This window comes from Chelonia mydas, chromosome 5 (genome assembly GCF_015237465.2).
Source record: "Chelonia mydas isolate rCheMyd1 chromosome 5, rCheMyd1.pri.v2, whole genome shotgun sequence".
NCBI lineage: Eukaryota > Metazoa > Chordata > Testudines > Cheloniidae > Chelonia > Chelonia mydas.
This window is the reverse complement of record NC_051245.2, coordinates 98,843,388-98,869,673: the sequence shown is the minus strand read 5'-3', so window position 1 is coordinate 98,869,673 and position 26,286 is coordinate 98,843,388. Positions and strand designations below refer to the sequence as shown.

At 41.6% G+C, this 26,286-nt stretch overlaps 1 protein-coding gene across 7 annotated transcripts in view; it reads right to left on the bottom strand.

Moving 5' to 3' along the window:
- Positions 1-26,286, bottom strand: part of SMARCA2 (SWI/SNF related, matrix associated, actin dependent regulator of chromatin, subfamily a, member 2) — a 182,645-nt gene that overhangs the window by 76,335 nt on the left and 80,024 nt on the right. For all 7 annotated transcript variants that reach the window (XM_007065585.4, XM_007065583.4, XM_043547242.1 and 4 more), the window contains 7 exons: positions 23,986-24,228; positions 23,540-23,653; positions 19,796-19,903; positions 18,636-18,722; positions 17,153-17,199; positions 6,319-6,485; positions 2,222-2,385 (listed from right to left, as the gene is read on the bottom strand). In XM_007065585.4, coding sequence (XP_007065647.1) covers positions 2,222-2,385; positions 6,319-6,485; positions 17,153-17,199; positions 18,636-18,722; positions 19,796-19,903; positions 23,540-23,653; positions 23,986-24,228 — 930 coding nt within the window. The remainder of the gene's footprint in view (positions 1-2,221; positions 2,386-6,318; positions 6,486-17,152; positions 17,200-18,635; positions 18,723-19,795; positions 19,904-23,539; positions 23,654-23,985; positions 24,229-26,286) is intronic.

The following is a 26,286-nucleotide window of genomic DNA, read 5'->3' as shown; positions in this document are numbered from 1 at the left end:
TCATGTGCTCCAAAAGGCAGAAATTTACGAGCTCCCTGACTAAGAGAATGAGATAGCTACACTGTGGGAGTAGGAGACAGAATCCACAGAGCTCTGACATGGGGGGCTCCCTGGCAGATTGAAAAAACCATATCACTTTACTGATTTAAAACAAATCATTATTTACAGGTAGCAGTTTGGTGACTGATTCGTTACCAAAGTGGCATTTGGAGGTACAGAGCCTATTTGTTTCACAATCAAATTTCCCAAATCAAAAGCAGGAAGCCTGCTAAACAACCAGTGGGGCCCCTGGATGATCGAGATACTAAAGGAGCACTTAAAGATGATAAAGTCATTGCAGAGAAACTAAATGAATTATTTGCTTCAGTCTTCATGGCCGAGGACGTTAGAGAGATTCCCAAACTTGAGCCGTCCTTTGCAGGTGGCAAATCTGAGGAATTGTCACAAATTGAAGTGTCATTAAAGGAGGTTTCGGAATTAATTGATAAACTTAACAGTAACAAGTCACTGGACCAGATGGCATTCACCCAAGAGTTCTGAAAGAACTCAAATGTGAAATTGCAGAACTATTAACTATGGTTTGTAACCTGTCCTTTAAATCAGCTTCTCTACCCAATGACTGGAAGATAGCTAATGTAACACCAATATTTAAAAAGGGCTCTAGAGGGGATCCCGGCAATTACAGACCGGTAAGTCTAACGTCAGTACCAGGCAAATTAGTTGAAACAATAGTTAAGAATAAAATTGTCAGACACATAGAAGAACATAATTTGTTGGGCAAAAGTCAACATGGTTTCTGTAAAGGGAAATCATGTCTTACTAATCTATTAGAGTTCTCTGAAGGGGTCAACAAACATGTGGACAAGGGGGATCCAGTGGACATAGTGTACTTAGATTTCCAGAAAGCCTTTGACAAGGTCCCTCACCAAAGGCTCTTACGTAAATTAAGTTGCCATGGGATAAGAGGGAAGATCCTTTCATGGATTGAGAGCTGGTTAAAAGATAGGGAACAAAGGGTAGGAATAAATGGTAAATTTTCAGAATGGAAAGCGGTAACTAGTGGTGTTCCCCAAGGGTCAGTCCTAGGACCAATCCTATTCAACTTATTCATAAATGATCTGGAGAAAGGGGTAAACAGTGAGGTGGCAAAGTTTGCAGATGATACTAAATTGCTCAAGATGGTTAAGACCAAAGCAGACTGTGAAGAAGTTCAAAAAGATCTCACAAAACTAAGTGATTGGGCAACAAAACGGCAAATTTAAATTTAATGGCATTAGAAAAGGTTCAGAGAAGGGCAACTAAGATGATTAAGGGTTTGGAACGGGTCCCATATGAGGAGAGATTAAAGAGGCTAGGACTTTTCAGCCTGGAAAAGAGGAGACTAAGGGGGGATATGATAGAGCAGTGGTCCCCAACCTTTCTGTGGTAATAGCATATTCCTATTCCCAGAAGACTGTGGTGGGTGCCAGACACCCCGCTGCCAAAATGCCACCAAGAGGCGGCAGCGGCAAGAAGCGCCGCCGCCAAAATGCCGCTGAGAAATTGCAATGCTTCTCGGCGGGCAGGCAGTTCTCCTGCGGCCACGGTCGGCAGTGGCCTTTCGGCAGCGCGGTCTCCTGCGGGCGTACACAACTGCCCCAGCAGGCGCCATTGTGCCCATGGGCACTGCGTTGGGGACCCTTGTGATAGAGGTATATAAAATCATGAGTGGTGTGGAGAAAGTGAATAAGGAAAATTATTTACTTCTTCCCATAATATAAGAACTAGGGGCCACAAATGAAATTAATGGGCAGAAGGTTTAAATAAATAAAAGGAAGTTCTTCTTCACACAGCACACAGTCAACCCGTGGAACTCCTTGCCTGAGGAGGTTGTGAAGGCTACGACTATAACAGGATTTAAAAGAGAACTAGATAAATTCATGGAGGTTAAGTCCATTAATGGCTATTAGCTAGGATGGGTAAGGGATGGTGTCCCTAGTCTCTGTTTGTCAGAGGGTGGAGCTGGATGGCAGGAGAGCGATCACTTGATCATTACCCGTTAGGTTCACTCCATCTGGGGCACCTGGCATTGGCCACTGTCGGTAGACAGGATACTGGGCTGGATGGACCTTTGGTCTGACCCAGTATGGCCATTCTTATGTTCTTATGTAAAACAGGAAGCCTCAAAAGCATTTCCAATTCTCTTTGTACATTACGTCATTGATAAGTAAATAAAAATAACCTGGTGAGGATTCCAATCACTGTCAAAGATAATGACAGTGTCAGCAGCCTGAAGATTCAGGCCCAGGCCTCCCGCCCTTGTGCTCAACAAGAAGATAAAGTACTGTGACCCAGGCTCATTGAACTTCTTCAGCAGAGCAGCCCGATCCTCTGATTTTGTTGTACCTGAAAAGATATGCAAAGAAATCCCATGACACAGATCTTGTACAGAAGTAATCCGCAAAAGACACAAGCTGATGAGGAAGCATGTGGGAGGCAAACCACTTCACTTGTCCTCAGCCATCCCACCTGCACTTCACATTGTGTAGACTCATTACTGCACACGTGCGCTTTGGCCAGCTGTGTAAGTGCTAGACTACTGGACAAAGGTTTCCACAAATAAGCAGTGAATCTAACTATACAATACATTTCAAAAGGAAGCTTCAACCAATCAGCCAGGATTTCATGGCTATGATAAACATAAATATACATATACAAAATCATACATATTTATCTGTCCTCCCTCCACCACACTCTTTATACATTGCTCAGCTTAGGTTGTAAGCTCTTTGGGACACCTCTATGTTTTCTACAATGCCTAGTACAATGGAGCCCTGATTTTGATTGAGGCCCTCTGGACATTATTAGAATCTGAATATTAAATAACCATATGAATGCATAAACATATTTATACTAACAATCTCACTGTTTGCCTCAAAACCAAACTAATACCTGAGGTTTACTAATGTTTAAATTTCAAGGTCTAAAGCAACAGTGCACAATGGGATGAAAATCAACCCATGACCAAAGGCCTATATGAAACCCCATGTGCCACTTAAGTGCTTAGCATGCATATACTAAGGTGAATTTCACCAAGCCAAAGTAAATCTTGTGACCACTTTGTATGTCCAATAAGTTTCACTCTTGGTTTTATGCCTGTACATCTCTCTCTGTGCCTGAAACCAAAGAGAGAGGAGGAGATTTTTATTTAGTTATCCAGTACACACACATGAAGAGGAGAAAATCTGTCCCTCATAAAGTCACAAACTGTTGACCAAAAACATTTGTCAGAAAGAAACACAACGTGGATGTGAAGAAGGTGATACAGGAAGAGCGGGGGGAAGGAGAGAAAGATGAGATTTACTTTTGAACCATATTTCAGCCTGCAAGAATTTTTTTGCCATGAAACTGAAAATGAAGGAAAACAGGAGTTTATAACAACATTAAAAAAAACGAGGAGTACTTATGGCACCTTAGAGACTAACAAATTTATTTGGGCATAAGCTTTCGTGGGCTAGAACCCACTTCATCGGATGCATGCAGTGGAATATACAGTAGGAAGATATATACACATAGAGAACATGAAAAAATGGGTGTTGCCATACCAACTGTAACGGGACCAATCAATTAAGGTGAGCTATTATCAGCAGGAGGGAAAAAAACCTTTTGTAGCGATAATCAGGATGGCCCATTTCAAACAGTTGACAAGAAGGTGTGAGTAACAGTAGGGGGAAAAAAATTAACATGGGGAAATAGATTTTACTTTGTGTAATGACCCATCCAAACCAGTCAGAGAACACTTCAACCTCTCCAGTCACTCAATTTCAGACCTAAAAGTCAATTCTCCAACAAAAAAACTTCAAAAACAGACTCCAACAAGAAACTGCAGAATTGGAATTAATTTGCAAACTGGATACCATTAAATTAGGCTTGAATAAAGACAGCCATTCCCCAGAACAGCCAGAAGGAAGCACCACCTGCGGTGAGTGAGTATCCGGTGATGCTGTCATTTTGAGGGATGCTGGTGTATAGGGAGGTGACATCCATAATGGCAAGGCAGGTGTTATGAGGGAGGTTGCTCACATTGCCAGGTTTCTGGAGGAAGTTGGTTATGTCCTGGAGGAAGCTGGCCCGTATTGTGGTGAGTGTTTTGAGAGGGTTTTCTATGAGATATTCCTTCAGTAAGAATGCCATGGCCAGATATAGGGTAAGGCTACGATTTAGTCACAGGTATTTTTAGTAAAAGTCATGGACCAGTCACGGGCAATACACAAAAATTCACAGGCTGTGACCGGTCTATGACTTTTACTATAAATACCCCTGACTAAATCTTAAGGGGGCGGGGGGTCGCTGCTGCGGGGGCGGGGAGAAGTGGAGGAGTCGCTGCTGGGGGGGGAGGGGGGGGGAGGCATCCTGGGGGGCTGCTGCTGCTGTCGGGGAGGGGTAGCCATGGCACCAGCTGCACTGGCCACCTGGGGACCGCTGGCGGTGGCTGCACTGGCCACCGAGGCACTGAAAGGTCCCTTAGAATGTGTGTGCTAAACAACCTGTTCTGCCTCGTATTTAGCTGTGACACTTTAAGCACCCTTCCCAGACCTGAAGAAGAGTTCTGTGTAGCTCTAAAGCTTGTCTCTTTCACCAACAGAAGTTGGTGTAATAAAAGATGTTACCTCTCCCACCTTGTCTCTCTAATATGCTGTCTACCACACTGCAAAATGACAGGAATAAGAGGTACTTACACATGTATGTATTTTCAGCAACATTCTAGCATAAGGAAGGAAGGATTAATTCTAAAGTAAGTAGTATACAGTGATGTAAAATGTCACAGCTAAGTCTGCTGTCTTGGATGCCCACGGTATTTTGTTGGGTTTTATTATGTCAAAGATAAAACTGAAGTCAATTGCATAGAGAAAGGATAGTCGTGTAGTTAAAGCACAGAACGGAGTATTGTTCCCAGCTTTGCCCCAGATTTCCTCTGATGCATTCGGCAAGTCAACTTTTGTGCCTCAATTTCCCTATCTGTACAACCAGATAACATTTTCTTACCCAGCAGGGTATCTTGAGGCTATGTTCATTAATGTATCATTAGATGGAAAGTACTAAAGAAGTGCTTGGTATTAATAATACTTACCCCACTTGAGGGATGAAAAGCTTTGAATCAATTTAAAATTTGATAATGTGAGTACCCAAAAGTAACTTGAGCATTGTTGGCATTGTTCGTTATATTTTCCTATAATTGCTATCTTTCTATGGATATTTTATTTGACTGAACACACTGTCCCATTAAATATTAGAGACACAAAATGGGTGAGGTAATCATTCGTTGGAATGGTGAGAAGAACAACAGATACTACATATCTCCCATCCACTCTTTAAATCCTGGGCCCAACATGGCTACAACACTGCATTAAATATTGTCACATTTGACACTGGAAGTAAGGAAGAGCCAACACTCAACTTGTTAGTAAGAGACAGAGGTTGTTACTTCTGCAGAAGGTTGAAGGTCACTCTAAACATCCTGAACACTGTCATGCTGTTGACAAAAAAAGCGTCTTTCTAATTTTAAGTTGATTATTATGCATTTCATCCTCTGAGTGGGATAAAACAGGCAATTTTTAGTTTTATGTTCTTTTAATACTACTACATTACATTTCTGTAACAGCTTTCATTCAAGGATCATAAAACACTCACAGACATTAACTAATTAACCTTCCCAACTCTCCTGTAAGTTAAAGTTATCTAGGTATCACTTTACCTGTCACAAAAATACAGCAATCCCAGTGGATAAACACGAATGGGCATTTAAAAATGTAGAAAGTAACTTCTTCAATTGGAATTTGGCCAGAACAGTGCAGTTAACACCCCTACTCATGAGAAAAATGCCACAGAGACTTCATTTCTGACTAAGGGTGCACACCTTCATTTTACATCTTATCTGAAAAACAGTGAATTGGACCAGACCTGACGGATCACTAGATTAACTACATCCTGGTAATGGCCTCAAATATGTTCCAAGTGTGGTATTTTGAGTGCGTACAGACTAAGTATTTTAATTTTTTATTATTAGGTTAGTGAGCAGAGATGCCAGCCAAGACTGAAGCCCTTTTGTGCTGGGTGCTGTACAAACTGTAGCTTACGGTCCAAATAGATAAAACTAAAGAATGGGAGGAGAAAAAGAAGCACAGAGTGGTGAAATGATTTGCCCAAAGTCACACAGCAAGATGGTAGCAGAGCCAGGTAGAGAACCCAAGTCTCCTGAATCCCAGTCCAGTGCCCTATCCATTGAATCATACCACCTCCCAGATTATTGTCTGTGCTTTGTTTCCTCTCTCAGCTTACCATCAAGGCGCAGGTAAAGGAAATTTCGAAAAGCAAAATAGTCCTCCATAATGGTCATGAGGGATGTCATTTGACAGAAGAGAAGCACACGGTGATTAGTGGCTCGCAACTTTGGTAGAATACGATCAAGTAGTTCAAACTTCCCTGAGGCCCGATAAAGCTCGGCTCTGTTTAAAAGAAAAATAAAACACAATAAAAACGTTAACAAGCCGACTTCTAAAACTGTGTTTCTAATAATGTTGGCAGGTGTTGAGTTGGAGAGATTCCTTTATTCTGCCAAAGCAGAATTAACAGTACTTTCCTCTCTCTAAAACTGTTATTGAATGAATGCCGAGATTCCAACATATGTTTTCTAGAATTTGTTTTAAAAAAATGGAGTGGGGGGAATTATGTGAATTTTTAGAAAAAAAGAAGTTTCCCTTTTTTAAAAATTCAAAGCTCATTAAAATTTCAGTCACATCCAGTATCTTCCTTTATATAAATCCAGTACTTTGACTAATTTTTCTTCAAGCAAGAGACATTTCTTGAGTAGGTAATATAGTTTCATAGGTAAATAAGTGCTTGCTGGATCTGCTTTCAGTCACTGACAAGCCTGGAGCCATAGGTCAAATTCACAGGCAATGTGTAAGGTACTATTAGTCTGTCTCCCTTAGCCATCCTAATAGCAACATACCAATGTGTAATCAAGCATAAGTCCAAACTGGTGTAATTTACACTCAGAGGAGCTGGAAAAGGGCTGAGGAAGACATAAGCTAAAAAAGGGGGCAGATTCCTTTAACCTGAACATCCTTTTATTACTAGACTCCTTTTGTCAAGCCCCTCAGCAAGTGAGTTGCAAGTCAGATTCAGCAGGCTGAATCCAGAGTTTGTGTAAGAGGGGTTTAAGCTACATGTCACTGAGAGGGTGAGAGTCTAACTAGGGAACCTAACTTAGGTTAACAGCCACACGATAGACAAAAATGATACACAACTCCCTTCTAAATGTGCCATATAGCTTTAAAATAAAATTTCCAATTAGGAACTGCATCTTTTTTAAGACTACAATGCAGACCACAAGTTACCAGGTCTTTTGAGGCCTGCATATTTTGGCCTGTTGCACAGCTCCTATCTATTTAGGAGGCAGATGAAACCAGTGTGCAAGACAGGAAAAGCCAAATGTCACTCAATGCATAAGCAGGAATCACACATACTTTTTGGGACAGGGAGGGAGTCAAGTGGAGAATGTAAATGAGCTCCCCAACCCTTAGGCAGTAGTAAACCATGTTCTGGGTCCGCTCCTCTGCTGGGGATATGCCAGGCATAAACGTTAGTACACTCTTTGTGTTACGATAAAGAACAGTTACTTATCCTAGCCCACTGTGACATTGTACTCGGTGTGGATCCTACTGTAGGAGTCCATGCACCTCTTGCATACAAAACTGGAGTTTTTTTGAATCGGAGTGTCTGTGAGAGCCACGCTTGCACCCTGTGCTGACTCATGATTCCATACAAGGGCATAAAGATGCCATCCTCCCTCAGTTCTTTGGCAATCCAAAGCCCCTGTTGTTGGAAACTCTGAAAAGCAGGGATGGAGGGTGGGTCATGGGATCCACACTGATTACATCTCGAAGAACCAGTGTAAGTAGTGTAAGTAAACATTCATTCTTCAAGTATGTTTCAGTGTAGATCCAACTGTAGCCAACTGGCAAGAAGTATCTCCTCAGGAAAGTGGGCATCAGGTGTATCAGCTGAATGACGACTGAAATACCGCTCTCCCAAATTTGGCATGCAGCCTGGCTGCCACGTCAAGTGCAGTCTTGAAACCTGGCTGCGTGTCAAGTGTTTAACAAAAGTTAGTGGGTTACTCCATGTAGCTGCCTTGCAGATCTCAAGAAACAGACTGAAGATGCTGCTTCTTGCCCTGATGGAGTACACCTTGATGTGTGGAGGGAAAGGTTCACAAGCCAGTTGATAGCAGGTGGAAATATGTGTGGTCTACTTGTTGCAGAAAATATCTGCAACAAGATCACTTAGCCTTTTGATGCACCAGATATGCCACAAAGAAGTGGGGAGACAGCCTGAAAGACTTGGCCCATTGAGGTAACAGAGAAATGATCTGGAATTGTCGAAACTATACATTGTTCAGTGCTGTTTTGGCAAAGTAATCAATTGATTTAAGTGGCACTTCCAAGACCACCTTAGGGATGAATTTGGGATGTGATTTCAGCACCACCATATCCCCAATAAAGGGCTATTCATAGACTAAGGCCAGAAGGGACTATCACGATCATCGAGCCTGACCTCCTGAACATCACAGGCTACAGAATCTCTCCCACCCACTCTTGTTATAGACCCATAACCTCCGGCAGAGATACTGAAGTCCTCAAATCTTGATTTAAAGACTTTAACTTACAGAGAATCCACCATTTACTCTAGTTCAAACCAGCAAGTGACTCATGCCCCACACTGCAGAGGAAGGCACCAAAAAAACCCAGGGTCACTGCCAATCTGACCTGGGGGAAAATTCCTTCCCAACCCCATATATGGCGATCAGTTAGAGCCTGAGCATTTGGGCGAGACCGATTAGCCACACACCTGGGAAAGAATTCTCTGTAGTACCACAGAGCCCACCCCATCTAGTGTCCTAGGATGTGTAAAGCTATAAAGGCTGACTGTGCAGAGGTGATGGTGACAAGAGAGACCATTTTGATGGTAAGGTAAGGTGCTGAGCACTTCGACAGTGGTTCAAAGGGAGACTCCAGGAGCTTTAAAAGGACAGCATGGAGGACCCATGGGCGAGTTGGATCTCTGACCAGAGGACAAGTGTGAAGGAGGCCCACAAAGAATTTTGATATCATAATCTGTCATTAGGTGTCTTGCCAGCCAACATCCAAACCATAAGGTACAACAATTGTGGGTCTGGGTGAAGTATCTTACTCTGGTTCTGAAATACTACATCTGGGAAAGCCAGGTGGTATATGGGACATTTGTAGCAGGTCTGAAAGCCAAAACTGTCTTGGACATCATGGAGCTATCATGATGATCAAAGTCTTGTACTGTCTAATCTTAGCTATTACCTTAGGGATCAGGGGCGTTGGCAGGAAAGCATATATAGTCCTCAAGACCACCATGGAAAGAGGGGTTAGGCTGTGTACCTAGGTTCACTGCTCTCCTGGGGCAGATGTTCAGACTAGGGCTGTCAAGCGATTAAAAAAATTAATCACGATTAAAAAAATGTATCGTGATTAATCGCGCTGTAAAACAATAATAGAATACCATTTATATAAATATTTTTAAAAAGAAAAGGAGTACTTGTGGCACCTTAGAGACTAACCAGTTTATCTGAGCATGAGCTTTCGTGAGCTACAGCTCACTTCATCGGATGCATAGCATATCGTGGAAACTGCAGAAGACATTATATACACACAGAGACCATGAAACAAAACTTCCTCCCTCCCTGGTTACCAGCAGGAGAGTGGGGTGGGAGGAAGTTTTATTTCATGGTCTCTGTGTGTATATAATGTCTTCTGCAGTTTCCACGATATGCTATGCATCCGATGAAGTGAGCTGTAGCTCACGAAAGCTCATGCTCAAATAAACTGGTTAGTCTCTAAGGTGCCACAAGTACTCCTTTTCTTTTTACGAATACAGACTAACACGGCTGTTACTCTGAAACCTATAAATATTTTTGGATGTTTTCCATATTTTCAAGTATATTGATTTCAGTTACAACACAGAATACAAAGCGTACAGTGCTCACTTTATATTTATTTTTATTACAAATATTTGCACTGTAAAAATAAAATAGTAATTTTCAATTCACTTAATACAAGTACTGTAGTGCAATCTCTTTATCATGAAAGTTGAACTTACAAATGTAGAGTTATGTACAAAAATAACTGCATTCAAAAATAAAACAATGTAAAACTTTAGAGCCTACAAGTCCACTCAGTCTACTTCTTGTTCAGCCACTCGCTCAGACAAACAAGTTTGTTTACATTTGCAGGAGATAATGCTGTCCGGTTCTTGTTTACGTCACCTGAAAGTGAGAACAGGCATTCGCATGGCACTGTTGTAGCCAGCATCGCCAAGATATTTATGTGTCAGGTGCGCTAGATTCATATGTCCCTTCATGCTTCAATCACCATTCCAGAGGACATGCATCCATGCTAATGATGGGTTCTGCTCGATAACGATCGAAAGCAGTGCAGACCAACGCATGTTCATTTTCAACATCTGAGTCAGATGTCACCAGAGAAGGTTGATTTTCTTTTTTGGTGGTTCAGATTCTGTAGTTTCCGTATCTGAGTGTTGCTCTTTTAAGACTTCTGAAAACATGCTCCACCACCCCATCCCGATCAGATTTTGGAAGGCACTTCAGATTCTTAAATCTTGGGTGGAGTGCTGTAGTTATCTTTAGAAATCTCACATTGGTACCTTCTTTGCATTTTGTCAAATCTGCAGTGAAAGTGTTCTTAAAATGAACAACAACATGCTGGGTCATCATCCGAGACCGTTATAACATGAAATATATGGCAGAATGTGGGTAAAACACAGAGCAGGAGACATACAATTCTCCCCCAAGGAGTTCAGTCACAAATTTAATTAATTAATGCATTACTTTTTTAACAAGCATCATCAGCATGGAAGCATGTCCTCTAGAATGGTGGCAAAGCATGAAGGGACATACAAATGTTTAGCATATCTGGCACATAAATACCTTGCAATGCTGGCTACCCATGCCATGTGAACATCTGTTCTTACTTTCAGGTGACATTGTAAATAAGAAGTGGGCAGCATTATCTCCCGTAAATGTAAACAAACTTGTTTCTCTTAGCAACTGGCTGTACAAGAAGTAGGACTGAGTGGAGTTGTAGGTTCTAAAGTTTTACATCGGTCTGTTTTTGAGTTCAGTTATGTAACAACAACAACAAAATCTACATTTGTAAGTTGCGCTTTCATGATAAAGAGATTGCACTACGGTACCTGTATGAGATGAATTGAAAATTACTATTTCTTTTATCATTTTTACAGTGCAAATATTTGTAATAAAAATAATATAAAGTGAGCACAGTACACTTTGTATTCTGTGTTGTAACTGAAATCAGTATATTTGAAAATGTAGAAAAACATCCAAAAAATTTAATAAATTTAAATTGATATTCTATTGTTTAACAGCCCTAGTTCAGATACTCAGATATTGAGCTTTGTGGTGAACAAGTCTATGACACGAGTCTGCCCCAGATGTAATACTGGGTCTAGAATGGTTTTCAGTATCAACCATTTGTGGTTGGACACCATATGCCTGCTCAGGAAGTCTGCTAGGTCATTGCTGACCCCTGAAAGATGTAGAACTGTTGGGATCACTCTGTGTTGACACCATGCCCAAAGTTTAATGACTTCCTGGCAAAGAGAGGGACAATCGAGCACCCCTTCCTTGTTTGTATATTGCATCCCAGATGTGCTGCCAAGATTTGCATCATGGAGTTTCACAGATGCGCAGGAATGCTATGCAGGCCAGTCTGATGGCTCTACATGGGAACATCATGGAGAAGAGTTTTCAGATCATCCCAAGACCATGTGTCTTGCATCTGAAGATTGTTCCGGTGGCCACCCCAGCCCGTCCTTGATGAGTCCCTGACAAGAGTCATTGTTGGGGAGGGGATTAAGAACTATGCCCCTTTTCTCAGGTTCACCAGGTCTAACCATCAAGCAATGTCCCACAGAACTTGAGGCTACACTGTGATCCTCCTGTTCACATGGTGTCTGAATGGGGTGTCTACAGACCTCAGTCACAGCTGTAAAGTCCCTATATGAACTCTGTCAAGTGGTGTTGCATACATGCATGCTGACATGTGACCTAAAAGTCCCAGACACAAACTTATTGCTGTCAGTGGACTTGTATGTAGGTCGTTTACCACTGGTTGTCCTCTGGCAGGTAGGCTCTTGCCAATCTGGACTCTATTAAAGCCCCAATGAACTCTAGTGCCTGTGATGCTGTGAGAGACAATTTATCATAGTTTACAAGGAGTCCTAGTTAAGAGAACAGGGACAATATATATTGTAAGCCTGTCAGTTTCCTGAACCTGCCCTGATCAGCCAGTCATCCAGGTATGGGTAGGTGTGGATTCCCTGTCTTCTTAAATGCACTGCCACTACCACCAGGTATTTCATGAACATTCTCAGTGTAGTGTAGACTCCAAAGGGTAGAACCATGTACTGATTCCCAGTGGGCCTAACCATGATTTTATGTACTTCCTGTGGCCAGGGTGGATAGCTATGTGGAAGTATTCATGCTGCAAATCAAGAGCCAAAAACCAGTCTTGAGCTTCAAAAGATGGAATGAATGAGGCAAGTGTTCCCATCCTGAAACTGAGACAGTGTATGATCTCTAACACCCACCTGTGTGATGTCAGGGCAGACTACACTCAGTTGAATGGAGTGAGGTGGCTTCTGAAGGTCATGCTCTCTCGACTGGGACTAATGTGGCACTCTACCATTTTGTCAAATTTGCTGATGCATCAAAGTAGTGAAGTGTGTTGCCAAGGAAAAGAGAGGCTGGCACCTCTTGTTTGGATCTCAGATGCTTTTTCGCATCATATTCTGTCTGTTTGGGATGGTATGACAGTGTGCATTGTCTCATTTGAGGTGAAGGGCAACATGGAGCCAAGGTGTAAACCCTCAGAGTGCAGGATAGCTTTGGAGTCCTTCAGTCCATACAGAGCACTGTCTGTCCTCTCACTTCACAGCTGTCAGCCCTCCAAAGGCAAGCCCTCAATCATGGCCCGCATATCTCTCATGATGCCCAATGCTTGGAGTCACAATGCTCAGCACACGATCACCAGAATGGCCGGTATCCAATATTTTCATCATCACCTGCAAAGACATCTTGACACTAACTGGCCTTCCTTAATTATGTCGAAGCATCTTTCTGCTGTCATGAGGGAGCTTTGTGAGGAGGCATGTTAGCCAAATATGACTTCTAACATGGGACAAGGTAACACGGTGTGGCAGTTAGCATACATCCATAGCAAAGCTGAGGAGTACAACATCCTCCCAAACAGATCAAATTGTTAGGGTTCCTTGCCTTAAGTGTGTTTTTGCTTGACCTTGACTTCTCTTGCATGATCAATACAACTAAGGAGCCCCAGTTGGGATGAGTGTAGAACTCAACCTCAAAGTGTGTACCTGGTATCTCTTCTCAACTCACTTCACCATGGTGTTACTTCAGCTGATATCTGCCAGAAGGATCTGTCTGAATCGAGCAGCTCTTTAATAGGGAGGATCGTCCTAGCTGGACCAGAGGCTGACAAGACGTCTAACAGCTTATGAAATTTCTCCGGGGTGATCCATGCCTCAATCTCCAGAGTTTCAGTAAACTTCACAAGGAGCTAATGAAATGCTTTAAAGTTGTCTTGCACCGGTACCAAGGATGCCACCCCATCTGTTGATGAAGAGCAGATATACTTCAGTGTGAGACGGGGCATTGATGTTGCTCTGCGCCTGCATCTGGCTCTTCCTGGTAGAGAGGAGCCTGTGGTAGGGATACCACTAGGGAGAGAGATATTCCTTTTCCTCCATGCCTACAATGGCAAGCTACCCCTTCCCTCTGCCCCTACAGTAGGGCCATGCTGGCATACCATAGGAGTATGGTTGATTGGCTGGGTGTCGGCCAGTCAGTGCCAACCTCAATGGACTGATCAAGGTAGAGATCTGCAGGAGAAGCCTGTAGGGTTGTGGACCTCAAAGGAGAGGGCTCTCTTCTTGATGATGGGGTGAATGTGTCCCGGTGATGTGAGGAGTAAACCCCTTCCTGAGGTGGTTCCAACATGTAAGGTGCTCTTGGTGGGAGAGTCTGTATGGATGCAGGTGACTCAGTACCACTGGTGGGTCACATTCAGCTGCAGTCCTATCCCCTCCATGAGGCTGGGATCAAGGCTAAGGACTGCATCGTTGGTACTATTGGAGTTTGCTGCATCACAAGCTGCTCCTTCCCCGAGCCCTCAATACCGGGCAAGGATTGGTAGACTCCTCCCCAGAGGCTTTGATATTTGCTCTTATGAAAGGATACTGAGCTCCTTCTCAACCTTCTGCTTTAAGCAGTCCTCTCTGTGACTGACTTCAACACCAGAGGTGTTCGTTCTGGCTTCAACATTAATGTTGATCAACTTTGATGTTGGAACATTCCTCGATGCAGTCTTCTCTGTGCTAGTATGAGACACTGCCTAGCAGCTCGATGGCACATTCGATGATGCTGGCTTGTCCACTAGTAGGGTTCTGGAACTCATTTCCTCAGGGTCTGATGAGACATGCATGGATTGTTCCAGAAGATGGGGTTTCAACCTCGCATCTCGTGATTTCTGTGTAGGCAACTGCTCAGAATATGCAATTCCCTCAGGCAGAAGAGATATCTACCGTGTCCATTCCTCAGGGGTATTAGGCCACTGCAGCATGGACAAGTTTTGAAGCTGGCAGGTTTTAAATCGGTCATAATAAGGAGCTCTGCACAGTGGGGTATGACCAGTAGAGTTTGGTCTAGATAGGTTGGATCAGTTCATGGCAGTGGCACATAGTAGATTAGAAGTGGTTCTGAAGACTTTGGAAGATACCAAAGAAGTTTAGCCTGAGCTAAGAACTAGTGGGTTGCACTTTTGCCAGGTCCTGTCTTTCTGCCATGGATGGTAAGAAAACTGAGGGAGGGTTATGGCTGCCCCACTGTTCATGCTCTCATACAGAAGCACAAGGAGGGACAGTGTACATGGACTTTGAAAACACATGGCGATCGGGGGAGGTCCCGGAAGACTGGAAAAAGGCTAATGTAGTACCCATCTTTAAAAAAGGGAAGAAGGAGGATCCGGGGAAACTACAGGCCAGTCAGCCTCACCTCAGTCCCTGGAAAAATCATAGAGCAGGTCCTCAAGGAATCAATTCTGAAGTACTTAGAGGAGAGGAAAGTGATCAGGAACAGTCAGCATGGATTCACCAAGGGCAAGTCATGCCTGACTAACCTAATTGCCTTCTATGACGAGATAACTGTCTCTGTGGATGAGGGGAAAGCAGTGGATGTGTTATTCCTTGATTTACGCAAAGCTTTTGATACGGTCTCCCACAGTATTCTTGCCAGCAAGTTAAAGAAGTATCGGCTGGATGAATAGACTATAAGGTGGATAAAAAGCTGGCTAGAACGTTGGGCTCAAAGGGTAATGATCAATGGCTCCATGTCTAGTTGGCAGCCGGTATCAAGCAGAGTGCCCCAAAGGTCGGTCCTGGGGCTGGTTTATCATTCATGATCTGGAGGATGGCGTGGACTGCACCCTCAGCAAGTCTGCAGATGACACTAAACTGGGAGGAGTGGTAGATACACTGGAGGGTATGGATAGGATACAGAGGGACCTAGACAAATTAGAGGAAGAATCCCATGCATTGCTACAGACTAGGGACCGAATGGGTAGGCAGCAGTTTTGCAGAGAAGGACCTAGGGGTTACAGTGGACGAGAAGCTCGATATGAGTTAACAGTATGCCCTTCTTGCCAAGAAGGCTAACAGCATTTTGGGCTGTATAAGTAGGGGCATTGCCAGCAGATCAAGGGACGTGATCATTCCCCTCTGTTTGACACTGGTGAGGCCTCATCTGGAGTACTGTGTCCAGTTTTGGGCCCCACACTATAAGAAGGATGTGGAAAAATTGGAAAGCGTCCAGCGGAAGGCAACAAAAATTATTAGGGGGCTGTAGCACATGATTTATGAAGAGAGGCTGAGGGAACTGGGATTGTTTAGTCTGCAGAAGAGAAGAAAGAATGAGGGGGGATTTGATAGCTGCTTTCAACTGTCTGAAGGGGGGTTCCAAAGAGGACGGATCTAGACTGTTCTCAGTGGTAGCAGATGACAGAACAAGGAGTAATGGTCTCAAGTTGCAGTGGGGGAGGTTTAGGTTGGATGTTAGGAAAAACTTTTTCACTAGGAGGGTGGCGAAGCACTGGAATGCGTTACCTCGGTTGGTGGTGGAATCTCCTTCCTTAGAGGTTTTCAAGGTCAGGCTCGACAAAGCCCTGGCTGGGATGAATTAGTTGGGGATTGGTCCTGCTTTGAGCAGGGGTTGGACGAGATGACCTCCTGAGGTCCCTTCCAACCCTGATATTCTATGATTCTATGCTATTCAAAAAACTCCTATCTCACATTCATGAGGCATATGCACAACCAGAGTAGATCCACACTGACACAAACTCAAAGAAGAATGTTTGTAAACAGATACAGCAAGGAGCAGAAATCCTTTCCACCCTACTCAATCCTTGGGATTTTAGTGGAGGAAGCGATCCTACTCCCAAACACTTGTCTGAAGTCGATGGAAATCACACACACTCATTGGCATGAGCCGCTCCTCTTAATCATTTGCCAGGCTAAACTCCATCAAGTACCCAGCCACTGGAAGTTATCTGCAAAACACGAGGCTCCTTTAAACAGTCAGCCAAGGAAAAACCTGCTCCTTATTTAGATGTTGGAGTAGACATTGAACCTGCCCTAATAGTCACAAAAGCCCGATTGGAGCCTGGGAAGTCTCTAGTTACTACACGAGTACCAAAGCAGCTTTAAATTGCTGCTTCCAAGAAGGAAGCATCCCTTTGGAATAAGCAGCAGCCTCTGAGACTGCGTAACTGCAGATGACGTGAAGAACTATTTAGAGTACAGAGAAAGTTTTTAATTGATTAGGGTCTATAAAATACATTACTTCTAACTGTAAGATTGAATTTGTTTTGCAAACTGCTTAGTTTTGATAACATGACTATTGAAACTAACACAGCATCCTGCCCAATGGTTTCATTACAAATATACAATGAAGAAAAAAAAAAGGATTTACCCATTGATAACACCACTTGAATAGCCCAAGTGTTCAGCAAAGGACTCCTGCAAATAATATAAGTGGATTATTAGACACTGAGATTATACCGTAATCCAAAAACAGCACTATAATTATCTGTTGAATGCTAGGGTTCAAGTCTCATTACCACTCACACACCTTGAAGTCAGCCTTATGGTACAAGTGCGCTGTTATTTTCCACTGTTGCTTAAAATGCATGGCCTGTAGGAATGATTTCCCTCAGTGTGCACTTTACCAGATTACAACTACAGTAGAATTTAATTTGCACTAATTACTGGGAGACCCATTTGGAAATTATTGAATTTTGTGAATTAGCAAGTGAGCAAACAAAAAAACCCAAAATGATAATGTATCAACAAGATGTACTTTGTTCATTTACTTTGTGAACTGTAGATTCATTTTACTTATTTAGAATAATACTTCATAACGTACCAGTACATTTATGTTTTGTAAAAACAACAAAGGCGCAGTAATGAGACACCTTACTGCTGCATGGCTATTAAATTTTTGCCAAACAATGGGGAAAGACCACCTTTTTTGGTGTGCCTTATGAAGGATTAGCAGAGTAGAATTAGTGAGATTCCAGTGTAAGGGCATTTAAAACCAAAATTTATATTTCACGTTTTAGGCAAGTTTACATATACACTACATATAACTAATGGAATGAAGTCTTGGAGTCATTTGAACACAGAAATTCCCCCTAAGAAGATGATAGCCCCCAAAAGAACAAGCCCTCATAAGTCATTTAAAGATCCAGCTGAAAATCTGGTGACTCCTCTCTTCCCAGTTATACTGCTGATAGGCATGCTGTTGAATCCACATCCACCTATGCTGTTATGCCTAACAATCATGTGTGAAAAGAAATCCAGAGAGGAGGAAAAATTGAGTGGACAGATGGACATTTGGCCCTCTGGCTAAGAGCACTTAATTTTGTACCATGCGAAAATTGGGCTGTAATATATATATTGGCCTCCACAATCACATTTTTAAGGAACTAGCCAGAGATCGGAAGCTGAATCCTGCCAGGCAGATATACCATATACATACAGGTCCCCAACTGTTTTTATTTCTCTCAACCAATATAGCTGAGATCTGCAAGAACTCTAAAGTTAAGAGGACTCTGAGGACACTGTAGAAATACTGCCCAGCCATAGCAGTAACCAAATGAGTACATTCCCCAAACTTGCCACTTCCAGAACAAGTGACAGTGGCAGGGACTTCCCCTACCACATATGCCTCAAAATTAAGAGAGAAGAGTGTATTTATTCAGTAGTAAGTACCAAATTTTAGAAAGTTTCAGAACCACTCCTCCTTTAGTAAATTGCAAAGAATAGATAAAAATTAAGACTTGAATATGGCCTTGGTTAGATTTTCATACACATGTAATTCTCTAACCCTGGTTTTCTATCACATTAGCCATTCATACAGAAAAGACCAAGCAGACTGAACATGACAGCCTTACCTCAATATGCTGAAACATATATGGGTGATTGCATATCTTTCTCAATTGCATGATAGTGTTCATAAGAGTTTTTGCCCCACCTTTTCCCTAAAGGAGGAAAAAATACAAGTCAAATGGCAAAACTGAATTGCTAGTTAATTGAAGATTGTTTAAAATCTGAATTTTTAGGGGGGCATTCTATATTTCTACACTAAAGTTGAAGGCCATCTTGTGCAATGAAATGTCAGAGTTGCACATGAAACTCCCTGAAGAAGCTATATAGTAAAATGAAGTTGATTGTCCCCTCAAGTCCATGTGCAACCTCCAGTGTCAGAGGGGGTGTGGTCTAAGAGAAAAAGGTATGGAAGACCTGAAAGCCATGGAAGTGTAAGCCATGGAAGTGTACTGGGGCCTGGGGTTTGTATCTAATTACAGTGGTCATATTGGGAGGCAATGTTTGTCTGCCATCTAGATTTATGAGGCCACATAGACTATGTGATGTCTAAACCCTACAAGTAGGGCATGATTCTGTTCAGCTGTTTCTCATTTCTGCAGTGCCTTCCTTTGGCAGTTACCTGAATCTATCTGTTTCTCTGTCAACCACGAGAACAACACATGGTTCTAAGAAGCTAAAATGTTCTAGAAGTAGCTAATAAGGGATGATGAGTCTTGGGTGGGGAAGGGAAACTAATACTGGAAATTGGAATGGGGAGATTGCACTGACTGGACAAGAAGCCTGGGAACCAGGTGGGAAGCAGGAGGATTTAGAGACTCCAGAGGAGTGAGAATAGGACTTTTGGTGTGCTTTTCAGCACTTTTGATAAATAACCTGATGCAGCCCATGGTGCCACAATCCCAGTTATTTTACTCAGGATTCCCTATTAGGTTTCAGCCATTGAGGGAGGTTTTGTAACACTGCACCCAGAAATGCATCTTTACAATTATATATCAAAAACAAGGTTAGGTTTTGCATTGTGAACGGAGAACAAAGACAATTTTTTTTTTTTTTTTTGCACAAACATTTCAGTTGTGGGCAAACTCTTTTCCCAACTGACACATCTGCAGTAGGATATCCCAAAAAGTTTACTTATTTTTTTAATAAGCAGGCTGGTGTTGGCAGTCATACATTCAGTAAACACACCGCCATAATGTATTGTTAAGTATTATAGTTCCCTTTGTACCTTCTTGTCTTTCTCGGAGCCATCTGTGAGGAGGATTCCCTTCGCTTGCATATGGCGGTAGAGAATCTTCTGAAGAGCTGACATGTCGCATTTGATCACATATTCAACCTAGTGTGAAAAATAACAGTAAGTAAATGGAGCACAGAGTTTTGCCAGGCTATAATAATGTTAGGATGATTTAACTGCAGGTCTTTCCCCTCATAGGAACACCTGTATCCCAGCAACATCTTACATCTCCCGGGGAGAAAGAGAGAATTGCAAAGTGGTCACCCACACTCTTGGAATCCAGATCCACTCATTTTAATGGTTGTCTCCAAAGTTTCTTTGGGTTCCCTGTCTGCTGTAAATTGTTTGGTCTCTCTGAGCATGAGAATTCAATGATGTTCAGCAAAGAAGCCAAAAAGAGAGATTTTTATATTTTCTCTTTTTATAATTGGTTAAGGGCTCTCAAAATGAACGGCCAATAACTTGTGAATTTTCTTTATTAAACTTGCGAAATATTTTTAAAAGATCAGTTGTGGTTGTATACCTGTCACAAAACAAATGAGATTCACATTCAGCCCTAAGTATAATGCCATTTAAGAACGTTTGGATGGAAATATGTATTTTCTTTTCTAAACATACAGGTAAGAATGAGAGAACGGTTTGCAATTATAGTAAAGTATGGTGTAAACCCAAAAATACAACTCAGATAACACTGGCTGAACTAACTCGTCTTTAGTTTGTTTTGATCATGTATCAGTATCAAAGCCAGTAATACAGGTAGGTTTTTTTTCCTACATAATTTTAAACACACACACTTTTCTACAAAATAACTCATGCATAAAATCTGGCTTGGTATATGCTCTCTGTGTTTTTAATAATTAGACTAAAAATCACAATATGCACTCAAAGCCATATTAATGGCTAGAAATCTTGCAGGATGTGATTAAAAGTAAATCAGCAAGCCACCTAATGTTTAATAAACTGATTAAAACATGACTGGATTATTTTCAGCTCAGAGGATCAGGAGTATGAGGTCACAGATGAGAGGGAACTGAATATTCATTTAGTAGCTTCCTTACCAAGAACCTGTCAGACAAGATGGAACTATCAATAGCCATTTTGTGTCAACAATTCCAATGCACCACACTGGACTTGAAAACTTTTTTTTTTTTAAAATAGGGGGATACAACTACAACTCCCCTAAACAAACACAGTTAAGCATTTTATCAATCCCTCTTTTTTAATAAAGCTACCGAATACAGTGGCTGTCGCTGACAGTCAACGGGGAGAAATCTGAACTGCAATAAAAATGTAAATAATGGGATTGTACTGGTAGCAATTCAGTCAAGTCTCAAATCTGAGTATGTTCCAAGCTAAAATTAATCAAAAATGTTGCAAAGGGGGCTGGTATGAACACTGTATGTTGGGAGGGAGGAAGGCATAATAGCAATAACGTTCACAACACTTAAAGATGTGTATTATATGCCCCTTTCATTAAATAAATTGTACTACTGAGCTGGTTTATATCTTCAAAATGCTGATCCCGGTCAATGTTAGTACAATGTCACAATAAAAATCATGTAACAAAATATCCCTATTACTACTTACCTTTAATTGTTTTGGGTTTAACTGGGGAGTCAAATATCCCCCAAACTCCATATTTGAAGCCAGAGCTGAATTTTACAGCTGCCCCCTCTGTTTACAGTTGGGCAAACTAAAACCCCAGACTCCTTCTCCCACACAACTTTCATTTGGACTTGAATGCTGTGGTTCTCACCTATTTATCTTTCAGCATTTGTGCTGTTTGCATTGTGTTCTGATAAGACAGAGATCGTTAGACTGTCGCAGGCCAGAGAGGAAGAGGTTGACTGAAACATCTTCCCCACACTTGCACAGCACTGGCAAGCCCCACTTCGTAGCCAGAGATCCATAAAGGCTCTGACTATTTCTTGTAATTAACACAGTACGTACTGAAATAAATGTGCCTAGAAATTGATCTAACATAACTAAATACGAAGTCTCCTTGTTGCTGATTATTTGGGAACCAAAGTTCAATCTTGCCAGTTTTTCCATGTACTTCAGTGAGAACAGAACTGGGTCCACAGTAAGCAAGGACCCGCTGTGTCACATTTACAACATGAGACGCTGGCGGAATAACAAAGAAAATTAACAGGAAGACCTTTCCAAAATCTTTATGTTCTGTTTTGATTGAATTCATCCATTTGCCTCTATATTTACAGAGTTACATCTTGGGAGGCTGGAAAGCAACGTAGGCAGGAGTACCCCTCTTAGTATCTTGACCATGGCCTGGAAAAGCTTGTGCCAGACAGTCACGCTGGAACTGGCAAGCAAAATGGGTGTAATTCAGGACTCCCTTATGCTCCCAGGCTACCTGGCACATATTGTGTCCTCCTGAAGGCTGGCATCCAGGTCCTGGAGCTCTCTCATCCCAAGCACAGTATAACAGATTGCTAGGGCAGCATTTCTTCTGAATCACATCCTATATTTACAGGTTGCACTAATTAAGTCCAGGTTAGTTCTGTCTTCTCAGTAAGGTAAAGGAGATAGTATGCCACATATTGCTAACTGTTGTGAAGTTTGGTTGCGACATATCCTCTGCTATCTGCCACACTGATCTTGTGTAATGCAGGAATGGTAAAAAATAGTTTTCAAGGTTCACTTAATATCAGTGCAATGCTGTTCCTTTTTCTCCATCCCTCTCCTCCATTGATTTGACTCCTGAATGTGTTTCCGAGAGCAGAATTTTTGTATATTTCAATCATCTGCCCACTCACACTGATAGAACAGGTTTAGGGGAAGGGAGAAAGTCAAGAGTAATTGTTTTCTTTTGCAATACATTATTTTTTAGGCTTAAATTTTAGCTGTATATAACTGAAAAGACAGAAATATGATCAGCATTTGGCACGGGCTTGGTGTGTCAGAAAGGCACAAATGGTTGGATTCCTGTATCCTCCAAATTCAGTTTGGGATTCTAACAGGGTGTAAACTTTGGCACTTGCATATTTAATCAAAGATGAAGTAACTTATAGCGTTTATATATGTCTCTTGTAAAATGTGAAACAAACCCTTCCAACTGCAGAAGGAGCCAAGCTGGATTTTTTTAGTTATCTGGCTCTGAAAAATTCCTAGATGCATGACAACCTGGTTAAAAGCTGTGTGTAAGATTAAAAAAACTCCACAAGACAGCGTTGGAAAGTTTCTGACTCCCTAATGCAGAATCAGAGTCTGTTACCCTTACTAACATGGGACTTTATGAGTTTCAATTATTTCAACGCAACTACCAGAGAGAGTAAAGGCGGCAGAATCTGACCCTCAGTAATAAGTCAGGCTGGTTTTTATTAATGCCCTGAATATAAATACTGTGGAAACAAACATTTTATGTAAACCAGTTTTAGCAGACATGGTTAGCTTTAAGCTGTACTAAAACTATATTGTAGACTTTAGTACTGACAGTTTTAGCAAAACTGTCAAACACAGGATTTGGATGAATGACTGAGCACACAGGAATCCTCTGCCAACTTCCAAAGTCCTCACCTGTAGCTTTTTCTTCTTTGTAAAGGGAAATCTTAGTTAATTTAAAGATTTTTCTTAAAAATTAACTGGGGGCTCTAGGAAGTTTCCTTCTGTAGGATCACCTGAACAGCTATATTGTATGGTGCTTTTAAAAAAGAAAAACAATTGTACAAAAATCCCAGACACTGGGGAACAAGTTTTTCATGAAATCCTCCCCCCACAAACCTTTTCTGGCAGTTGAGATTCAACCTCTTTCTTCAGTCTCCTCAGCAAGAAGGGTCGTAACACTTTGTGGAGACGTCTGATGATCAGAATAGTCTCTTCCTCGTTTAAGTCCACCTTCACAAATGTAATTATAAGAGTTACTACAACATAAATCAGCGAACTGTGTCATATTATGACTATGTGGGAGATTATACCTCATTACAAATACATGTGCAATATTTACCCCATGCTGTACTCTTGTATTTTATTATTAAACAGGACTCCGAGTCCAGAAAGAGAAATTTAAGTGAAGAATTGTAAAGTTGTAATGAAGGTAACTGTTACATTAGGATGATAATTCTGTGAGTACAAGGGACAGTTCAAATGCTATTCCTACACCATGGGTTCCATTTTGTTTTCATCCTATTGTTTATTTCTGATTAGATTTAAGCAAACCATTCCAGTACCCTTTCTCCAGTCATGGCAAATGGAGCATTAAACCACTGTTCAAAGGTACTGCAGCTCTTGAAAATGGTGGGGAGGAGGAAGTTGAGGAGAGCCCAAAGTTCAGGCAACTTGTTCTGCAGTGGTGTCCCAGTCAACAGAATCCGTCTAGGGGCCACGTAGTGGGTGTTCAAGACCTGAGTCAGCTTGCAGTGATGGTTCTTCATTCGATGGCCTTCATCTACTATCATATACTTCCATCGAATCTGCAACAGGAAAAAATTCTGGCCGAGTTAGTGAACTCAGAAAAGTGACCCTTTGACATGGAGATGAGACACTGCCAGAATAAGTGCTAAGTGCTTCCCACCCGCATTGAACAGGAAAGAGAGGCTGGGTCTTGGCTATTTTAGCTTTAAGAGTAGTTCTTGTTGGGGACAGAAGTCCAATATAGTGTTATCCAGGCAGAAGTGACCTTGTACATAATGGAGGAGGAACAAACGGAGGCTAAGGTACAACTGTATCTGAGCCTGCAACTGCTAACAGCTCATTCCCCACATTAGGATCTTTTACCGGGTGGTGTCCTTAGGAGACCTAATACTGTAGGGTCAGGGTAGGAGTTATTAGGGGAAGAGGAAAAACCAAGAACTCTAAATGAAGTCGTCACAAGTAAAAACTCAGAAGAAGCAAATATACGTTTTCAAACAGGCACATAAGACAGCAAAAATACTCATTCCTTTAGTTCAGCCAAATCCTTCCATCTAACTTAAATGTGAGGAAACAAAACAGGGCAATGTAACCAGGGCCATTTCAGGCACTGCAACTTCTTAATGAAGGAAGCCAGCAATGGATGTCACCCCAGGAAATTTCAGCTCCCACCACGAAAGATTTAATGCAGAGTCAGAGAAGATGTTGAAACATGGAGACCAATGCCACCTACAGCCTAAGAGCTGAAGACAAGGAACTAAGGTGGGCAAAAACTGGAGGAGAGAAAAATGCTGCATGCACAATACAAACTGTTGGGATTTAGTATTAATTATTTTTTCATGCATTCAGAGATGTACTAGGTGCCTCCCCAAACGCGTCCAGGCAGCATCTATGCTCCAAAAAGCATGTAAACTACATTGAACATGACAAGTCAGAGTCTTAACAAAAGACAGAGAGGAAGGGAAAGGAATGACAGAGTGACAATAAGATCACCAGGTCTCTCTTGTTGGTCTGCTTATGTATATCGAGAGTACTACTAATACCTTAGTTGCACATTTTAAAAATACATCCACTACCACTGAGGCATCAATATTCATGTCAGTTTGAGAGTTTTTAAACAATAACAACAATACTTAGGACACATTTAGATTAAGAAAACTGGATCCTTAGGTGAAGTAAAGTTTTCTGGATATAAAATTTAAGGCATAAGTTATTATGTGGCCACAAATAAAAACCACCACACAACCAGAAATTTTGTAATAGGGGTCAGTCTCTGCCCAGAAACATAGAACTGGAATAGCAGAGGTCACAGATTGAAGATCAGGATAAATACTATTAAAAAGCATAGAGAAGATCCAGGGACTCTGCTTTACAGAACAGAGAAACAAATATGATCACACTTTCGGGGAAAAAAAAGAGTTCAAGACAGTTGGTAATTTTTTAAAGAGACGCTATTGTGGGTCCAAGAGCTAACTATACCAATGCGTAGGAAAGACAGTAGTATGGTAAGAGGCCACCCTGGTTTAACCAGGAGATTATCAATGACCTAAAACTCAAAAAAGAGACACACAAAAAGTGGAAATTAGGTCAAATTACAAAGGATGAATACAAAACAATAACACAAGCATGTAGGGACAAAATCAGAAAGGCACAAAACAAGATTAAACTAGGTAGGAATATAAAGGGTAACAAGAAAGCATTTTATAAATACATGGGAAGCAAAAGGAAGACTGGGGACAGCATAGTCCCATTACCAAATGAGGATGGAGGACAATATCAAAAAACTGCAATAATGGCCAAAGTGTTAGATGCCTCTTTTATTTCAGTTTTCACACACACAAAAAAGATAGCACTGATTGAATAACTAACATAGTGAACATCAGTTTAAATGGGACAGAATCTGAGGCTAAAACATGAAAAGAACAAGTTAAGAATTACTTTGACTAATTAGAAGTCTTCAGGTCAGCAGGGCCTCACGAAATGCATCCTAGAATACTTCAGGATCTAGCTGAAGAGATCTCTGAGCCATTAGGGATTATCTTTGAGAATTCATGGAGAATGGGAGAGAGACATAAGAACTGGAAAAGGGCAAATATAGTACTTATCTATAAAAAGAGGAA